Genomic DNA, 21,004 nt, shown 5'->3' with positions numbered 1-21,004 from the left:
ATGAAGCTGGAGCCCCTTATACAGAGTGAAGTAAGCCAGAAAGATAAAGAACATTACAGCATACTAACACATATATATGGAATTTAGAAAGATGGTAACAATAACCCTATATGCAAAACAGAAAAAGAGACACAGAAATACAGAACAGACTTTTGAACTCTGTGGGAGAATGTGAGGGTGGGATATTTCAAAAGAACAGCATGTATACTATCTATGGTGAAACAGATCACCAGCCCAGGTGGGATGCATGAGACAAGTGCTCAGGCCTGGTGCACTGGGAAGACCCAGAGGAATCGGGTGGAGAGGGAGGTGGGAGCGGGGATCGGGATGGGGAATACGTGTAAATCCATGGCTGATTCATATCAATGTATGACAAAACCCACTGAAATGTTGTGAAGTGATTGGCCTCCAACTAATAAAAAAAAAAAACTAGTCTAAAGCATGTAGCCTTTTAGACAGATCCATTGCTTTTCATTTATGAACAACATATGGTAAGTAGTATAGTGATAATTTGGAAAAGTATTATAAGTGAAATAATATAAATTTGCATTTTATAATATGAAAATTATATTTCTTACAGCTAATTAGAAGTCTAATAAGGTTCTCATAAATGGTGACATCTCATAATGAACTAATTTATAACATATCCACTAATATCAACTAAAATACTACCATAAAAGGAATTTGACAGTGTATTGCAAAATTACATAGGCAATTAGCTTTTGACCTAAGAATCTCACTTTCAGAATCTGTCTCAAAAATACATAGGTAAAAATACAAAAGAATGTACATTCATTGCATCACTGTTGATAATGGCAAAGGAATGGAAACAACCTAAATGCTGATGAACAGAAGGCTAGTTATATCATAACAGACACTATATATCTGCTAAATACAATCTGCAAGACCCTGCTGCTGCTGCTGCTACTAAGTCACTTCAGTTGTGTCCGACTCTGTGCGACCCCATAGACGGCAGCCTACCAGGCTCCACCGTCCCAGGGATTCTCAAGGCAAGAACACTGGAGTGGGTTGCCATTTCCTCCTCCAATGCATGAAAGTGAAAAGTAAAAGTGAAGTCGCTCAGTCATGTCCCAACTCTTTGCAACCCCATGGACTGCAGACTACCAGGCTCCTCCGTCCATGGGATTTTCCAAGCAAGAGTACTGGAGTGGGTTGCATTGCCTTCTCCGTGCAAGACCCTATTAACCTGCAATTAATATACTATATACTGCTACAGAGTAGTTTCTCAACCTTTTTGTCATTACTGCCTCCCCAAAACATCCTTTTAGACATTTTTATTCCTAATCATCCCCCATGAAATTTTAATATCACAGATATACTGTATATCCGTTTAGGTACCATGGCCTTTGGAGCACAACAAACCATTGTAAAATTCAAGACTTTTTTTTCACCCTTCAAGAACCAATTTCCCCTCCCTGAGGTGATATTCTCCATTGAGAATGTGTACTATAGCATGATCTACAGGGTATACGTAAGGTAAAAACAGTAAGGTGGAGAAAACTATGTACAGTATGCAATCACTTATCTAAGATGAAGGACAGATAGATGGATAAATATAAACTAAAACTTTTTAAAATGATGACTAACAGGAGTAGATAGAGAGGAAGGGGATCAAGTCAGAAGTTAAATTTCTCTCAATTATCTTCTTTTTCATAGTGTTGACTTTGGAACCATGTAACCATGTAACTTAACATAGTTGTAAAACACTGTTATACCTAAAAACAGCAACCCTTAAATATCAAAAGCAAATGAAATAAATGAATTTAACTATGTATCAAACTAGAGGCAAATCTACAAAAGAGGAAATTATTTCAAGTGACTTTAAAACACAGCAATTTATCCAATCATCCCACAAGGGAAACACCTTAAGAAAAAGAAAAAGAAATCCTATGTGTTTGTAGTAATAATATTGTTAGTTCTGACAGCACTCAATGTATGTGTGTGCTAAGTCACTTCAGTCATGTCCGGCTCTGCGACCCTATGGACCGTAGCCCTCCAGGCTCCTCTGTCCATGGGATTATCCAGGCAAGAATACCAGAGTGGGTTGCCATGCCCTCCTCCAGGGGATCTTCCCAACTCAGGGATCAAACCTGCGCTTCTTACATCTCCTACATTGGCAGGCAGGTTCTTTACCACTAGCATCACCTGGGAAGCCCAATTCTATATATATTGTTGGATAAAACAAATGAGTAATTATGTTGGTGTCATTAGGAAGCACAGTTTTCAGCCTGCTGGAAAGGTAAATATATATGCAAAATTGAAGAAATAAAAACTCTACAGTCCTAAATTTATCAGTATACAGTGGAACTATCCTGGAACATTCCTGGAACAAACTCCTATGTTTTCTTTAAAAAGGATATTTTATTTTCTAGCTCTACCCACTAAAAAGGCTTGGAGATCATGACCAATCAGCCTTTGACCAAAGGTATAGCAAGGAACACCTTGCTACAAGGAACACCTAGACTATAATTTCTAAGTACCATTTCCTACTAAAAGAAACTAGGGCTCCTTAGAGAAATGGCAATTTGCAAACCTGGAACAGAAAAAGTGTAACATGAATATCCCGTCATAACATGAAGTAAGAAAACCATCAACAACTACTCAAAGAATCAAAAGGATTTGAGGAGGTTCCTATAAAAGAACAAAATGAATACCACTGAAAATTTCTAAAAGCAAAAAACTTGGGGCTTCCTTGGTGTCTCAAGTGGTAAAGGACCCTTCTCCCAATGCAGGAGACACGGGTTTAATCCCTGATCCAGGAGGATCCCACAGGCCACAGAGGAACTAAGCCCATAAGCCACAACTATGAGCCTGTGCTCTAGAGCCTGGGAGCAACAGCTACTGAAGCCCATGAGTCCTAGATCCTGTGCTTCAAAAGAGAAGTCACCGCAATGAGAAGCTCACATACCACAATGAAGAGCAGTACCCACTCACAACTAGAGAAAGCCCACTCAGTAACAAAGACTCAGCACAGCCAATAAATAAAGTTTTAAAAAAGATAAAAAAGTAACACTTCAAACACATATAAAACCATGTGCTTATAAAACACTTGGAAGATGCTAGATTTTCAATTCATTATTTCAAAAACTACCAGATAAAGGAAAAGAACCTAGAATTTATCTTGCCTATCCTTGTAAGAACTGTCCTTCAGAATTACCAAATAATTATTATGGAGAAATATGGCTTTACAGAAATATTCCATTAATAAATGAATAAGGAAGTTGAAAATTAGAATATCATGACTTGCAACCCACAATGAGATGATAAATCTAGGCAATGATCATCAAATGGTTGCTAATATCATAAAAAGAGACAACCAGATATATGATCTCTAAGAAAAACTTAAACCTGATCAAGCCTTTAAATCTAACTACACGTTTATAGAAAATATAGGCAAAAGGAAACCTGCTAATAAGCATGTGGATGAAGTTGGCAAAATCCAGACTGTGAGAAGCACTACAAAGATAATTTAATTTCTTCAATAAATATTTTGAAAGGGGAAAAATGAGAAATGGAGAACAATATATCAAGAAACCCTTGAAATATGTCAACCAATTGTAATATATAGTTATATTTAGAACCTATTTCAACAAACAATGAAAAGAATTTTGAGAAGTAGGAAAATTTGAACACTGACTAGCTATTTGAAACTATAAATGATATTAGCATTATGTTTTTAAAGATCCTTATCTTTCAAAGATACATAATGAAATACTTATGGATGAAATGAAACGATATTTTGGATTTGTTTCAAAATAATCCAAGAATTAGGGGGAGGAATATGGAGAAAACAAAGTTGGTCTCGAGTTGATAATTCACAGGTGATATGCAGTTTACCCAGCTTCATACAACTCTCTTCATATAATTTCCTCTATTTTTGTATATGTTCAGTTTTCAACAAGCTTTTTAAAAAGCAGTAATAGGGTAGGATATAAATCCACAAAGAACTTTAACAATGCTTGGTTCTCAATTAATTTTTATAAATATCATAAATTCCTTTTTAATGTTGACTAGAAGTTACCACTCAAATATGTGTTACCTTCAGGTATAAGCAGTCCTCAGCATATCCTAACAAATAATTATGGTAGGAAGTCCACAGGACTGTATCTAGCAATAGTCAGCATAATAATTTAAAGGTCAGGTTCTATTCAACCTCAGATACTATTGAAAATAACTGAGTACTTTCATTTCTATGCATCTTAAAGTAATTTTAAAGTCTGATAAAGAACAGATATTAATTTCAATACTACTATCAAATAATATTTATTATGTACTCACAGGTATCAGATAACATATATTAAAAGATTTAAGTGAATCCTTAAACAAAACTTCTAGAGTTATAAGGTTTTATAAGATTCACCTTTTCGTCTTTGCTCTGTTTACAATATTTTTGACTACTTTAACAATAGATGCAATTACACTGAACTAATTAACCTTACCAAAAATATTTAATAGATAGATCCATTAACAGTTCATTTTAAAAGTACGAGAAGTGGGCAGCAGAGGATGAGATGGTTAGATAGCATCACCAACTTAATGGACATGAATCTGAGCAAACTCCAGGCGACAGTGGAAGACAGAGGAGCCTGGCATGACGCAGTCCGTGAGATCACAGGGTTGAACACAACTGAACAACAAAAGCAACACCACCCTAATAACCACGTGCAGTAATAAGAGCGGCGAACGACATATACTGAATGACAATAACTAAAAACAGCTTTCTAAAAACATACACAGGTCCATATATCTGACGATTCTAATACTTGCTGCTTTAATATGCCTCAATTTGTACATGAATTCAACTCTTCTAAGCTGTGGGTTCACAACAATGACTTTGTGCTGCTTTTATCAGAGAAACTTACATATCAATAAACCCAACAGTAATACTATTTTCATCAAATAGCAGAAAAATTGTTGTTTTGACTTCATCTCAGAGCCTAAAATGTGGATGTTTTCATATTATACTGTTTTGAAAAACTAAATTATGGAAGACCATATCAGGAGCAAACAAGATATTAAATACCTTTTAATACTTCCAACAATAAAAATCCCTTAAGTGGAATCCTAAGGTGGCCTCTCTGATCAATAGAATCATATTACAGTAAACTGGAACCTGTAATTAACTCTGAATGGTTTCCACCTTTTCTTTCAAAAAGACAAAGAAGAAGGCAAACAAGTAGAAAAACTAGTTGCATTAATTTTTATCCTAAAATCTATTACTATGGTAGGTTTCTCGCTCAGCAAATCTGTAAATTGCCCACAGGTTAACACCTCCTGCACCAGAAAATTAGCACTGATGTTCAGAGTGATCTATTTGAAATCCTATAAAACCTCAAAGAAATATATTAAAAAGTATACATAACTCTTGGGCCCAATGAGATCTTGACTGAATTTTGACTCTACTGTTTTATAATGTGCTCTATGACTTGGAGCAAGTTATTTGTATAACTTGCAACAAGTTATCTAAGATTTTCAATGCTTTATCTTTCTTATCTATTAAAATGAGGCAAGACCATCTCAGAGGGGTTTTCTGGAGTGGCGAGTGGGGTCAAATAATATCAATACATACAATATTCTTAGCATAGTATCTTGTACAGAATACCAAAGTATTCAAAAAATGTTCTTGGATTTTATAGTGGTGGTGGCAGTAAGCAGTAACAAAAAAAACTAACAATGGTGAAAACTGAGAAGAGGTTCTACATAAACCTTTACAATAAGACACAGCAAATGACATTATACCCCTGAATTTCAACATAACTCAATCTTTTCTACATGAAATCTGCAATATATCAAGGATCAAATATATTTTCATATATATTTTATGTGAAGAATAAATGCTCTTTATAAATGTGCACGTCCTAAAAAATATTAGAAAGATACATGAGCAAAAGGTAGACAACTAGAATATTTGAAAGTCTTTAAAAAATTATATGCCCTTTTTCATGAAGAACATTTTGTCCTCTGAGTTAAGATACAAACAAAAAAAGTGAGCCAGAAAATAAGGTAAACTCTTCTTTGCATTCCAGCTCAAGATGATTACAAGATTATAAAATTTTCACTTCACCTTCCAATAAATCATAATCTACTAGGAATAAATATTCAACCTTGTTCTTAAACATTTTCCAGATGGCTTTGGATAACTATACTCTTAATCAATATTATTGGGCATAAACTAATGAGTCAAGAAAATGAAATAAACTGCATGACCTTTGGAGTAAAAATTAGAATAGTTTCAGAATTTGCGCTTTTCAGCAGGCAAGCATTTAATCTCTGTTTCTATTTCTCTGTTCAGAGGATAAAGCATTCTACTTTGTAGAATCAGTTGCTAATATTCATCAACATTTTAATTATATAGTAGTGACAAGTGAAAAACAGCTTCTGTTATTACAGAAGTCCATTTTGCTAAAATACTGACAAAATTTTTATTTAAAAAATATATTCCATGCACACATTTAAAAGAGAAATATTTAAAATTTCAGAGGTAAAGGGTAAACTAAAAACCATTTCGTCACCCTGGGTTCCCATGCTGAGAAAATCAAAGTAGACTCCAAAGGACTACCAACCACCCAAAATTGATGGTAAAATTTTATGTACAGGTATATTTTTATGGAAAGAAGGTCCAACCACAGCTTAAAATAGATTTTCAAAGAGATTTGTAATCCAAACTTCTGTAAACATAAATGTCTGAAGAAGGTTTTTCCCCTAAGGTTAAACTCCATAGCAATCTGTACATTCATCATCATACTGTACTGCGCTGTATCATAACTACATCGCAATTTCTGTATCCCTACTGACAAATAAATTGCAGAAATAGAGCAGGAAGCAACTCTGCTATGTTCATGGCTATAGTCCCAGTATTCTGCCAGGTGTCTCTCATGTAACAGATGATCAATTACCATTTCTAAAATAAATGAATCAATCATTCACTTGCATAATTAAATTTGGGCCAATTTTTTTAAAGTGCTTTCTAAATAAATATTCCAATTACATACTCTTAGTAAGAACTTATAATTCAATTAAAATAATTTTATATTTAAGATAAAGTGAAAGTCGCTCAGTCGTGTCTGACTCTGACACCATGGACTTTAGCCTGCCAGGCACCTCTGTCCATGGAATTCTCCAGGTCAGAATACTGGAGTGGGTAGCCGTTCCCTTCTCCAGGGGGTCTTCCCAACCCAGGGATCGAACCCAGGTCTCCCACATTGCAGGCAGATTCTTTACCGTCTGAGACATCAGGGAAGCCCAAGAATACTGGAGTAGGTAGCCTATCCCTCCCAGGAATCAAACCATGGTCTCCTGCACTGCAGGCGGATTCTTTACCAGCTAAGCCACCAAGAAAGCCCATATTGAAGATTTCATTCAGTTAAGCAGGCCTGCAAAGTCCTTGTTGAAGTTCTACCTGCTGGAAAACCCTTCTAAATCTTTTACTACGGAGTGACTACAGAGAGGTTTAATGGAAGATGTGCTCTGTAACATAATACATTCTGAAGTTTTTCAGAATTTATTAAGAAATTTTGATGTCTTACAACTGGTCTGATCTGATCATTTGACATGATCACACATAAAATAACTAAAACCCTAATTTTAAAGGTATTTTCAAAATAGAGCCTCAAAAGACATTTGGTCTCTTCCATCATCATGTGAAATTTTTTGCAATGTGATAGACTGCAAAAGAGAAATGAATTTCAATAATTATCAAATTCAAAACTTATTCAATAGCTTTTAAAATGAAGTGGTATTCCTTTCTCTACTTTCGCTACTTTGACATAAAGCCGTTTCAACATTTTCAAAATGTTATCAAAGTTGTGACTGGCCCTTTATCAATTTTATCTACTAGAGAATTTAATTTTACTTCTTTATCCAAATATCTCTTTCAGAATTTTCCACAGTTTATTGTGATCTACACAGTCGAAGGTTTTGGCAGAGTCAATAAACCAGAAATAGATGTTTTTCTGGAACTCTCTTGCTTTTTCAATGATCCAGCGGATGTTGGTAATTTGATCTCTGGTTCCTCTGCTTTTTCTAAAACCAGCTTGAACATCTGGAAGTTCACGGTTCATGTATTGCTGAAGCCTGGCTTGGAGAATTTTGAGCATTACTTTACCAGAGTGTGAGATGAGTACAATTGTGTGGTAGTTTGAGCATTCTTTGGGATTGGAATGAAAACTGACCTTTTCCAGTCCTGTGGCCACTGTTGAGTTTTCCAAATGTGCTGACATATTGAGTGCAGCACTTTCACAGCATCATCTTTCAGGATTTGAAATAGCTCAACTGGAATTCCATCACCTCCACTAGCTTTGTCCATAGTGATGCTTCCTAAGGCCCACTTGACTTCACATTCCAGGATGTCTGGCTCTAGGTAAGTGATCACACCATCGTGATTATCTGGGTCATGAAGATCTTTTTTGTACAGCTCTGTGTATTCTTGCCACCTCTTCTTAATATCTTCTGCTTCTGTTAGGTCCACACCATTTCTGTCCTCTGTCCTTTATTGAGCCCATCTTTGCATGAAATGTTTCCTTGGTATCTCTAATTTTCTTGAAGAGATCCCTAGTCTTTCCCATTCTACTGCTTTCCTCTATTTCTTTGCATTGATCACTGAGGAAGGCTTGCCTGTCTCTCCTTGCTATTCTTTGGAACTCTGCATTCAAATGGGTATATCTTTCCTTTTCTCCTTTGCTTTTCGCTTCTCTTCTTTTCACAGCTATTTGCAAGGCCTCCTCAGACAGTCATTTTGCTTTTTTGCATTTCTTTTTCTTGGGGATGGTCTTGATCCCCGTCTCCTGTACAATGTCACGAACCTCCGTCCATAGTTCATCAGACCACCTGACCTGCCTCTTGAGAAACCTGTATGCAGGTCAGGAAGCAACAGTTAGAACTGGACATGGAACAACTGTTTCCAAATAGGAAAAGGAGTACATCAAAGCTGTTTATTGTCACCCTGCTTATTTAACTTATATGCAGAGTACATCATAAGAAATGCTGGGCTGGAGGAAGCACAAGCTGGAATCAAGATTGCTGGGAGAAATATCAATAACCTCAGATATGCAGAAGACACCACCCTTATAGCAGAAAGTGAAGAAGAACTAAAGAGCCTCTTGATGAAAGTGAAAGAGGAGAGTGAAAAAGTTGGCTTAAAGCTCAACATTCAGGAAACAAAGATCATGGCATCTGGTCCCATCACTTCATGGCAAATAGATGGTGAAACAGTGGAAACAGTGTCTGACTTTATGTTTGGGGGCTCCAAAATCACTGCAGATGGTGACTGCAGCCATGAAATTAAAAGACACTTACTCTTTGGAAGGAAAGTCATGACCAACTTAAAAAGCATATTAAAAAGCAGAGACATTACTTTGCCAACAAAGGTCTGTCTAGTCAAGGCTATGGTTTTTCCAGTAGTCATGTATGGATGTGAGAATTGGACTATAAAGAAAGCTGAGCATCGAAGAATCGATGCTTTTGAACTGTGGTGTTGGAGAAGACTCTTGAGAGTCCCTTGGACTCCAAGGAGAGCCAACCAGTGCATCCTAAAGGAGATCAGTCCTGGGTGTTCTTTGGAAGGACAGATGTTGAAGCTCAAACTCCAATATTTTGGCCACCTGATGCGAACAGCTGACTCACTGGAAAAGACCCTGATGCTGGGAAAGATTGAAGGTGGGAGGAGAAGGGGACGACAGAGGATGAGATGGTTGGATGGCATCACCGACTCAATGGATGTGAGTTTGGGTAAACTCTGGGAGTTGGTGATAGACAGGGAGGCCTGGTGTGCTGTGGTTCATGGGGTCGCAAGGAGTCGGACACAACTGAGCAAATAAACTGAACTGATTTAAATATCTCTGTAAATATTGGTCCTTATGATTTTTTTTTTATTTTAGTAAGACTAAAATTTCAGAATGATAATATTAAACAGGTCAATCTAGAAGAAAAAATACCCACGTAACTCTAAATACATTCATACTTTTTCAGTTTTCATTACACACTAAAATTTATCCTTTGAAAATTTAACATTATTTCTAATGGCTTACTTAATGGACATACCGGAAGCTATGAATGCCCTGAAGTTCCTGCTGTAGAACCTCTTGTGTTGTTGCTATTAAGTCCAATGCTCCAACAAATTCAGAAGTAGATAACAACACCTGTACTGTAGGCTGAGTCTGGTGTACAGTGGCCATTAATTTCAGTTTATTATATACTTTAACACAATTATTTCTGGTAAGTGCCAGTCTTAAAATGTGTAGTGATCCTTCACACATTACTTTATCAATCTGTGCAATTTTATCTCGAAGCATTTTTACAGCCTGGGAAGTTTTCTTGAGGTAGTCCTGCAATTCATGTTGAGAGGTCATTGCATGAAAAAATGCTTCTGAACGTAGAGAGATCTGGTGAGCAATGTTTACTTCCACAATATCCAGATAATGGCTCAGCTTAAGAGGAAAGAAAAAAAAAATCACAGAATTATAAGTATACCTTAACTATCCAAATGTTTTCTGAAAATGATACAATATTTCCACATGTATTTTAAATCCCATTTTGTGAACCATTAGATTATATGATGCTTGATACTAGGCACACAAAATAGAAAGGCGATGAAAGGTAGAGCCCAAAGATTAATAAATGTAAGACAAAATCATAGAAGGTGATTTACCTTCTTCCTCTGCTCCTGCCATTACTGCCCTCTAAACACCAACTACTTTCTAGAAAGTAAAAGTACCCCACAGTCACCTCAGAGTATAACCTAGTTTCAGAAGTTCCAAGATCTGAGAGAGAGAAGATTGATTTCCTTTACCTCTACACATCATCACTATCACCAATATCAAGTCATTTATCTGACTGAAAGATAGTTATAGGTTATCATTTATTGACTGCTTCCTTCTATGCATCAGGCACTGGTATTTTATATATATATATACATATATATATATATAATTTACTAATTTAACAGTCTTAGAATACAGGTTTTATTATTATTTTCTTTTACAGATGAAGATACTAAGGCTCAGAAACATTAAATTACTTGAATAAAGTCACATAATTAGTAAGCAGAAAAACTGAAATTTAAGCTCAAGTTTGTCTAACTCAAAAACTGAAGTTCTTTCTACTGCACCATGCTGCCTCAAAACACTACAGAATTCATGAAAGACTGGCGATCAAGTCACCAATTGTAGAATGTACCAGAATTCATTTGGATCTTTTTTTTTCAGGGCTGTTTATTTTACATTTCAGCAATTATTCTTTTATCAATTTGTAAAATCCAGGTTATTTCCAATGTGCTTTCCTCTTAAATGATTGATAGATGCCTAAAACAATTAATTCATATATATTTTATTGGTAACACGATCAAAATTAATTCCTAGAGTAACATATATTAAAAATGCTTTCTAATTTCAAATATGGACTCCTAAAACTTGAGTTGTCTTTTCTTCCTTCAAAACTGCATATGTCTTTTTTTGGCTACATTATCTTTCTATTTCTCTCCCACTTTTTTACTTTTAGAGTCTTCAACCCATAGCTTAAACTTTAAGAATTGTCTCTGAACATCTCAGAAGAATTCACAGTTAAAGGGTTAATGGGTTTTCTACATTTAGGACTCATAAAATTAGGAGATTATTTGGTCACCAAGCTTGTTTCCTTAAAACTATGCAGGATGATGCATATCTCCAATAAGACTCCTTCAACAGTCTATTCATAAATAGGTTACAAACAAGACATTCCTTTATAGTTTAAATCTCTTGATTTATACTCTCTTGCTGTTGTTCTTTTTATCTTCAATGACTGCTCATTTATTTACCTAAAAAGCAATTAGGGATGAAAGTACTTAGGTACATCACAAGCTAAAGTAACTCAATTTTCAGGAAACAGAGAACAAGGAACTCCTTTAGGACAGTGCTACTCGGGATGCAGTTCATACGCTGCTGCCAGTTTGCGAACCGTTCAGAGGTCCATGACGAAATAAGGAACTTTGCTAGAATTTTTCATAGAAAGACTTCCTTAATGAAGGAAGCAGTGCAATGATTTACATTCTAAACCAAACTCGTTAATCTCATTGCAGAACACAACTTTGGATAGCAGAACTACAATAAGATATAAATTTCTCTAATCCTTGCTAGCATCCCCTCTTTAAAGCTAGCAAGATAAAAGAAGTATCATCAATCATATAGTGAGTCTGAATCCTGTCTTGGAATCCTGTTTTCCATTCCTTTTCTAAGAATAGAGCAGAGTGAGAAGGAAACAAAATGTAAAAGTAACAAAGCTGATTTTGCAACTTACCAAACAAAAAAAAAAAATTCCATTAGTCACTCTAACATTTAGCATGAGAAAAGTGTTTCATTTGAGTTTCAAAGATTTTTGCAATTTATCAATATTCCATTGATATATTCTTTTCAAAGACATAATATTTTCATAATTCATTTCCTATTAAAATTCTATAAAAGGAACAATTTTTTAAAGTATTCATAAAAGTATTTGTATAGATTGATGAAATTTTTATTGGCTTCTGTTGTTTTTCTCTTTTAAGGTATACAAGGAGATATACTTGGAATGTAAAAAAGCAGTCTGGGAGTGAGCCTATGTCCATAAATCTATCCTTCTCCTAAGATTTATGAATTTATTTTTACTCAAGGAAAACCATTTCATAGATGAAAATGTTGCCCAAAAAAAAAGGGGGGGGGGGACTCATTTTCAACTATGAGGAAGGCATACTCATAATTCTTTCCTCACATTTCTTCTCCTCTCCCTTTCTTCAGTTGAAGAGGACTAGACCCAACTTATTGAATAGCTCACATGAGACAAGCTTTCAGACTGCCAAGAGCTGTCATTAGACTACAACAGAATGCTTCATCTCAGTTTAGGAACCACAGTCAGTTTCAGGAATGTTCTAAATTGAGTGCTAGGAAAGAACAGAGATCAAAGGTCTTTACTTCCTATTCCAGTTTTAAGAGTCTTGATATGTGAGTTCTGTTTAAAGTTTTACATTTTAAATGACTTTCAGGTGTTGACTTCTCAAATATAGACCATTATAAAATTTTGAAAAACTGCAGACATGCAAAAGGCTAGGCTTTGCAAAGCTAAATGAACACTGTAATTTTTAACTATGATATTTTTGCTTCAAAATAATCATTACTATGTGTAAAGGAGGAAAAATAGTTTCTTAGGAAAAGCTCATTTTCTGTGATTTAAGTCATAAAGAATACAAAATTAGCCAATATATTGTTTGGAATAAATGTAAAACAATTGCATTATCTACTACATCCTTTCATCTGAATTTCTGTCAACTGCTGATTCAGATAAGAAGCACTCAAACAATGAGCTTTTCCTTTTCAACAGCACAACTGGTATACTGCATTGAAACAAAATACTGTTTACTTTATCAGTTAAGATTTAAAGGGTTCAGATTTTCAGTAACAATAAAGATGAAATTAAAGGAATTAGTGCCTACTAAGTAACTAATATGAAAACACACAAACATTGGGTTGGCCAAAATATTCATTCAGGTTTTTCTGTATGATATTACAAAAAATCTGAATGAATTTTTTGGCCAACCCAATTGTATCATTTAATTAAAATAGTTTTCTACATGGAAAAAATAAAAATTACCTTTTCTTGTAGCAACTTTGAGGAAGCTGCATCACGATTTCCTTTTCCACCAGCAGTATTAAAATGAGACCATGGTAAAACTGAATTAAAAGTTAAGGAATCGTCCAAGGCAAAATCTGGTTTCATAAAAATCTAATAAAAAAATGCATTTCCCTCAATTAGATAAACATTTTCTTTACATCTAATATCCCCTTCACTAAAATAATTAACTTGAATCTCAGACATATACAGAAAAAAGCAGTAATAACAAGCTATGTATACAAAAATCTATCTCTGGATTACAGCAAATGGCTACTTACTGATATCCTTCCCTAATCTATGCTCTATACTACTGTCAGATTTACCATTAAAAGGCAACTGTAACTATTATAATCAAATTCTCTTTTTAAATTTCTCAGTGAATTCCCATGACTGACAGACCACACTCTCTTAGAAAGGTATAAAGAGCTTTATTTACCTCATACTTTACAAAATTTACTTAACCCCATCTCTGAACACAAGGGGCTTCCCTTGTGGCTCAGCTGGTAAAGAATCCACCTGCAATGCGGGAGACCTGGGTTTGATCTCTGGGTTGGGAAGATCCCCTGGAGAAGGGAAAGGCTACCCACTCCAGTATTCTGGCCTAGAGAATTCTATGGACTATACAGTCCATGGGGCCGCAAAGAGTCAGACATGACTCAGTGACTTTTACTTTCACTTTTCTAAACACAAGTATACCATGTATACTTATTTATCTCATACTTCATAAATATTACTTAATATCTACATCTCTCCCCAGAGACGATATGTTTCTGTAAGACTGGATTTACAGATTATTAATCTTTGTATTCCAGCACACAGAATAAGGCTTGAAACATGTTTTAATCAATTAATTTCTTAATTAATTTCTGTATTTTACTATATTTACTGATTCATATGACCCATATCCAAAATTAGTATGAATATGATTGGGAAAAGATTGAAGGCAGGAAGAGAAGGAGAAAACAGAGGATGATATGGTTGGATGGCATCACCAACTCAATGGACATGAGTTTGAGCAAGCTCCAGGAGTTGGTGATGGACAGGGAAGCCTCGCGTGCTGCAGCCCATGGGGCTGCAAAGAGTCGGACACAACTGAGCAACTGAACTGAACTGACTGATGATTAGGAAATTTCCCTAGGAACTCATGTTCCTCCCTAGGAACTAGGGACATGAGTATACTTTCTAATCCCTCTAGTATAACTAAAAGGATTGATTAATTCAATACATGTTTATGATTATGATTTATTCTTATGCTAGGCACTAAGGTGGAAACAAAGCTAGATTATTACAGAGATCCTAATTTCAAGGATCTTTTTGCCACAGAGATGTGATAAAACATATACATAAATATTTTATAAGGAAAAGAGTGACAAATGTCTTAAAAGGGACAGTAGGGATCTAGATAAAATGCTATTAGAGTTTGGCAAAGGGTCTAATGATCTTCATTTGGGAGAAATGTATTCATACAAGTTGCCATTTAAGCAAGAAACTATACAAGATTAGATACGGAGAGGTAAAAGTCTTTCAGGCTAAAGGAACAGTGCAAATAAAGCATGGAGCCAGCAAAAAAGTTTGAAGTAAAAAATGTGTAAAAAATAAAAAATAAAGAATGTCTAAGATTAGCAGGCAAAAGTTAAGAGTATGACTATGAAGGAAACAAATAATTAAGGGCCTTAAATGACAAGAGTTTGAATTTTGTTTTGTAGAAATCAAAGAACTTTAAACATGACTGCCCTTTCCTGTTTCTTTCATCTTTCTGTCTCTTCTCACCCTAAAAAGCAATTATCATAGACCTTTGAGAATCTGATGAATGCAATGGACTCTTTCCCCAGAAAACAAAAACACATTCATCTATTACACGCCTCTACACAAATTTTCATACAAAGAAATATCTCTAATAATTTGGTGGGGTAATAAGATCAATGGGGGCTTCCCAGGTGGCTTAGTGGTAAAGAATCGGCCTGCCAATGAAGGAGATGCAGGAGATGTGGGTTCAGTCTCTGGGCTGGAAGATCCCCTGGAGGAGGAAATGGCAACCCGCTCCAGTATTCTTGCCTGAAAAATCCCACAGAGGAGCCTGGCAGACTACAGTCCATGGGATTGCAAAGAGTTAGATACAACTGAGTAACTGAGGATGCATTAAGATCAAATATTTTTTTTTTAATGAAGAGATTTAAACGTATTTGTAGGTTTTGGTGATAAAGAAGATACTGATAATGGAAAAGAGAGCGAATCAAGTGATGCAACAAAGTCCCAGAAAAATCAAAGTGGTCAAAGTGTCAGAAAACAGCCCAATGAGGGTTTCTTTCAAGACAAAATTAAAGATCAAATATTAAAAAGCTGTATTCTCATTTTTCAAGCTTTGTTACCTTAGGTACTTGCTCCAGATCTGTCCTGGATTTATCTATTTTTAAAAAGAAAAGGAAAAATATGATTTTTTAAAACTTGTTTTCACTTTATTTCCATAAAATATATTTTGACAGATTCAACACTATACTAGGTCACAACTAAATAACCACTTAAGTTTCTTTCTTCAATAAATAAACACTTCCTTATGTCTAGCAGTAGGCAAAGTGCTGAATAAGACATGTTTCAAATAATTTTTATCAATTGTATAGTAGCAATAAAACAACTAAATATATTTCAAATCTTTTTAAAATGGACACAGAAAGCTTGGTACTATCTTATAGAAATACTCTTTTTATTGTTCAAAATATTCACCATCCCATCCAGAATTTCTTTGATCAAAGTTTTTTTTAATACCATATTAGTTTTCTTCTTAGACATCTTAATTTGTATCATCTACAAGCTTCTTGAAAATGAACCTCCTTTGTCTCACCAATCAGATCTCAAGATAAGGCGCCCTCCTTTCCAAACTAAGCTTTCTGTACTTGGACTCCATCCCCTTCTGCCTCTTCTCTGAGCTCACTTCATCAACTACCCTGCCTCTCCATACTTTTAACCTTTAGAAGCCCTTTCCTCTTGGTATACAAACATGCTCAGTTCTCTTCCATCAAAAAAAAAAAAAAAAAAGATGACGATGAAAAGATAAAACCCTGGGCCTAGAGTAGACTAAGGCAAAGGAGAATCTCAGGTGCAAAATTTCAGGAAGCACTCACTCTCGGGATTATGGAAACATCTCTCTTGCCTCATCTAATCCTGGCCTTGCAAAAACATCCTCCTACCACAACTACTTGTAGAAACAAACTAGAGGGATTCTGTTCCCTCTAGTCAAAACTTTACATCTCAGATCTTCAAGACACATTCACACTGGCAGTCTCCACTTCTTACTTTTATACTTGCTCCTTAGCACACAGTATTGACGTTTCTGTAACCACTACTCCAGTCTACATGTTCTCCCTAAGATCTCCCAAATTGCCAAATCCATAGAGACATCTCAGTGTGCCAACCTGCTCTATCCCTGAAGTATTCTGACACTGTGGACTAATCATTCACATTTCTTTGAAATTCTAGCTATCTTTTATTTCTAAGGTGGAACTCTCTCTTGGCTGACTCTCCTACTCTCTGACTACTACTTTTTAGTCTCCAAGTACCTCATTTTCTACTGCCATTTAAATGTGACAGCTTTCTAGTGTTCTATCATTAGTTCTTTTCTCCTTACTACTCACATCTTCCTAGGTGATCCCACCTAGGCCCTTGGATTCAACTACCATTCTATTGGCCAGCATGTGGTCTATGATAACATCTATCATACTTGCTACCTCCAGCCTAGATTTCTTTGCTGAGTTTTGGGTTATATACCAGACTTCTCCTTCCTTGCAAAACTTCAATTAAACCACCCTCCATCTCCTCCAGAATTCCTCCTCTTCCAGTATTACCTCTCTCACCAAACTGTACCTCTCACCTAGCCAGCTGTCCAAGTAAAAAATCTGGGAATCATCCTTTAACCATCTTGCTCCATTACTAACGAACAACTGACAACCAAAACTTGTGTCTCCATTTCTGAGGCATATCTTAAAGATCTGATTTCCTCTCCATCTTCATTATAACTGCTATTAGGGACACATGATTCCTCAGTTGTATTATGGCAATAGCCTTCAACTGTATTCTTGCCTCCAGTTTTATCATCGCCTATAAATTTACTATCCACATGTATTTTTAGGTAACAAGCAAAGTACAAAGCATCTGAATATTAAATAAGTATTTGTTGAACTGAAGGATAACACTACCATCAGATCCATGGTTTTTCTTTTTAACAAAAGATTTACAAAAGATTATGTTTTACAAAAGATTATGATTGTAGGCTACACAAGTTTTGCTAGAAATAAAAATTAAGATATTACAGTTAACAAGGTCCCCAAATTAAGATTCTGTGCTACAAACAGCACATATTCTTACCATGAGTATGTAAGAGAGTTCTGTCAAAGGTATCTTTAGGGGGACAAATATTCTTGCATCTCTCATGAATCTTCTCTCTCTATTAAAAAGACAAATGTTATCAATGCTATGTGGCAATATAAGTATTCAAAGCATTAAAATATTTAACAACAGAATATCAGAATATACCAAATAAGTTCTAAAATTTTCTAATATGAAATCACTAGCCTCTTAAATACAAGTAACAAGTATGCTTAATAAACCAAATATCACTTAGATAAATGAATGTCTATATACTTACCCATTTTATACAGTTATAGCAAAATCTCCATAAACTTGGAATGAAGTGGGAAAGTCAATTAAAAAAACCCTTATTTTTATAACAGAAATCAATGAAGAAAACAACTTTCGGGGGACTTCCCTGGTGGCCCAATGGTTAAGAATCTGCCTTCTAATGCAGGGAACATGGGTTCAATCCCTGTGGAGGAACTAAGATCCCATATGCCTTGGAGCACCTAAGCCTGTGAGCTGCAACTACTGAAACCCCCACACTCTGGCACCCACCCACAACTAAAGAGAAGCTCAAGCCTGCGTGCCTCCCTGAAGTGTCCACGTACTGCAAAGGAAGATCCCGAATGCCTCAACAAAGACCCAACACAGCCATAGACAGCTATCTGAAAGGAGTTTGCTTGAAACCCATTGGATAAACTTGGAAGAGGCAAGAGGCAACTGGGATGCCTCCAGGGAATGGAGATAATGGGAGCAGACATTTTGGGAGCATGCCGTACTGCAATGACACCAGTGCTGGTAAGCACCATTTTGGAATCCTCCCTCTAGTCTATTAGCACTGGGAACGCAGCCCTGAGCCCACCCCAGGTTGAGCAGACAGCCACACGGGGACTCAGCGCCACCCCTCCAGTAGGCCCGTAGCCACTGCCTGAGTCACAACCCCACAGGGGCCATGTGAAGAAGACACACAAATGGTCAACAGACACATGAAAAGATGTTCACATCAGTAATCATCAGGGAAAAGCAAATTAAAACCACAGTGAGATACCACCTCACACCTGTCAGAATAAATCAAACAAGAAACGTTTCTTTCACTTTTGACCTATTACTTCAAGATTAGATATTACCTGAGAGATTTCCTGTTGATATACTGTAAAATGTTCCTTGCTGATCTGTGGGAGGTAGAATGAAGGTATGACTTCAGTGTCCACAAAGTCCAATCCCCATGTTTTTGTGAAGAAGTCAGATTCTCTTTTTGCTAATCTAGGATCATTTAATGCTGCTGGGAGATTTACTTTGGAATGATATATAGTCCATCTATGTTGATCTGTAACTAGAGATGGGGCAACACATAAACTATTTGAATCACCTGCAAAAAGTAAACAAGAGAACTTTGTAAAGTAAGTTTTATGTTTGAAAGTACATTCTAGAAAAACAGATGTTTAGGTTATACAAAGCAACTAAACTCTCCCTTCTATAGCAATTGTCTTAACTGTCAGCTTTCAATATCAACTGCCAAAGGGGACGAAAAAAATGTACAAGATAACAGATATACAAAATTTGAGGGTTATAATTGAACAGTGGGGTGAAGAAAGTCTTTCATTATCTCTTTCTTTAATGTACAATTAAGGAAATTTTTTTTTCAAAATAAAAACATTTTTCAACATCAAAACTCTTCTACCTTCTATTGTATATCTTCTATTCTTTATTACTCCAGATTTTTTCATGGGTAGGCATATTTCTCTTTTGTTTTATGGCAGACCTGGTTCCAATATCCTTTTTTTCAGCTTATAATTAAACAACTGAAATGCTGCTGTAACATTAACCATAGAGGAAAGAAAAACATGCAGTTGGTTCTCGTTACTCGGTATGTTCTATAAAGTCACTAGAACACATAATAAGCAAATAATGAACCTTTGTCCCCATGGGATATACAAGGTTCAGTTCAGTTCAGTTCAGTCACTCAGTTGTGTCCGACTCCTTGTGACCCCGTGGACTGCAGCATGCCAGGTCTCCCTGTCCATCACCAACTCCCAGAGTCTACTCAAACTCATGTCCATTGAGTCAGTGATGCCATCCAACCATCTCATCCTCTGTCGTCCCCTTCTCCTCTCTCCTTCAATCTTTCCCAGCATCAGGGTCTTTTCCAATGAGTCAGCTCTTCGCATCAGGTGGCCAAAGTATTGGAGTTTCAGCTTCAACGTCAGTCCTTCCAATGAATGTTCAGGACTGATCTCCTTTAGGATGCACTGGTTGGATCTCCTTGTAGTCCAAGGGACTCTCAAGAGTCTTCTCCAACACCACAGTTCAAAAGCATCAATTCTTCAGCGCTCAGCTTTCTTTATAGTCCAACTCTCACATCCATTCATGACTACTCGAAAAACCACAGCCTTGACTAAATGGACCTCTGTCTCTGCTTTTTAATATGCTGTCTAGGTTGTCTAGGTTCGTCATAACTTTTCTTTCAAGGAGTAAGCGTCTTTTAATTTCATGGCTGCAATCACCATCTGCAGTGATTTTTGGAGCCCCCCAAAATAAAGTCTGTCATTGTTTCCACTGTTTCCCCATCTATTTGCCATGAAGTGATGGGACCAGAGGCCAGGATCTTTGTTTTCTGAATGTTGAGCTTTAAGCCAACTTTTTCACTTGCCTCTTTCACTTTCATCCAGAGGCTCTTTAGTTCTTCTTCACTTCTAAATAGGGTTATGCATAATACTGGGTTATGCTCCTACAAATCTCTGGAACTTTCATCATCCAATCAACATATAATCTTATTTTGTGTGTGTTTCTGTTTAAAGACACCTTATTTAATATATATTGTTCAGTCTTTAACACTGTACTCATGGTTACTTATACCTGAATAAATCTTACACAACATATTTCCCTCATGTAGCCCTCCTGTGCGTAGAATCACTAGAAAGCACTTCAGTGCTATGTTTGGAAACCATTTTGAATAGCAAAATCATGAGCAAGAATACAAAAAAGTGTGGCACTAAACAGACCACAAAAGGGACATGTGTTT

At 36.0% G+C, this 21,004-nt stretch overlaps 1 protein-coding gene across 4 annotated transcripts in view; it reads right to left on the bottom strand.

The window, feature by feature from the left end:
• The window catches only part of LOC133064753 (vacuolar protein sorting-associated protein 54-like), a 54,977-nt gene that overhangs the window by 6,775 nt on the left and 27,198 nt on the right, over positions 1-21,004 (bottom strand). For 2 of the 4 annotated variants that reach the window (XM_061155197.1, XM_061155196.1), the window contains exons 3-7: positions 19,110-19,351; positions 17,995-18,073; positions 16,005-16,039; positions 13,615-13,746; positions 10,060-10,445 (exon numbers count right to left, since the gene is read on the bottom strand). In XM_061155197.1, coding sequence (XP_061011180.1) covers positions 10,060-10,445; positions 13,615-13,746; positions 16,005-16,039; positions 17,995-18,073; positions 19,110-19,351 — 874 coding nt within the window. The remainder of the gene's footprint in view (positions 1-10,059; positions 10,446-13,614; positions 13,747-16,004; positions 16,040-17,994; positions 18,074-19,109; positions 19,352-21,004) is intronic. The other 2 variants (XM_061155198.1, XM_061155199.1) reach the window with 2 other exon arrangements.

Source organism: Dama dama, chromosome 11 (assembly GCF_033118175.1).
Source record: "Dama dama isolate Ldn47 chromosome 11, ASM3311817v1, whole genome shotgun sequence".
Taxonomy (NCBI): domain Eukaryota; kingdom Metazoa; phylum Chordata; class Mammalia; order Artiodactyla; family Cervidae; genus Dama; species Dama dama.
Note: the sequence above shows the minus strand (reverse complement) of the source record. Positions and strands in the feature narration are given on the sequence as shown.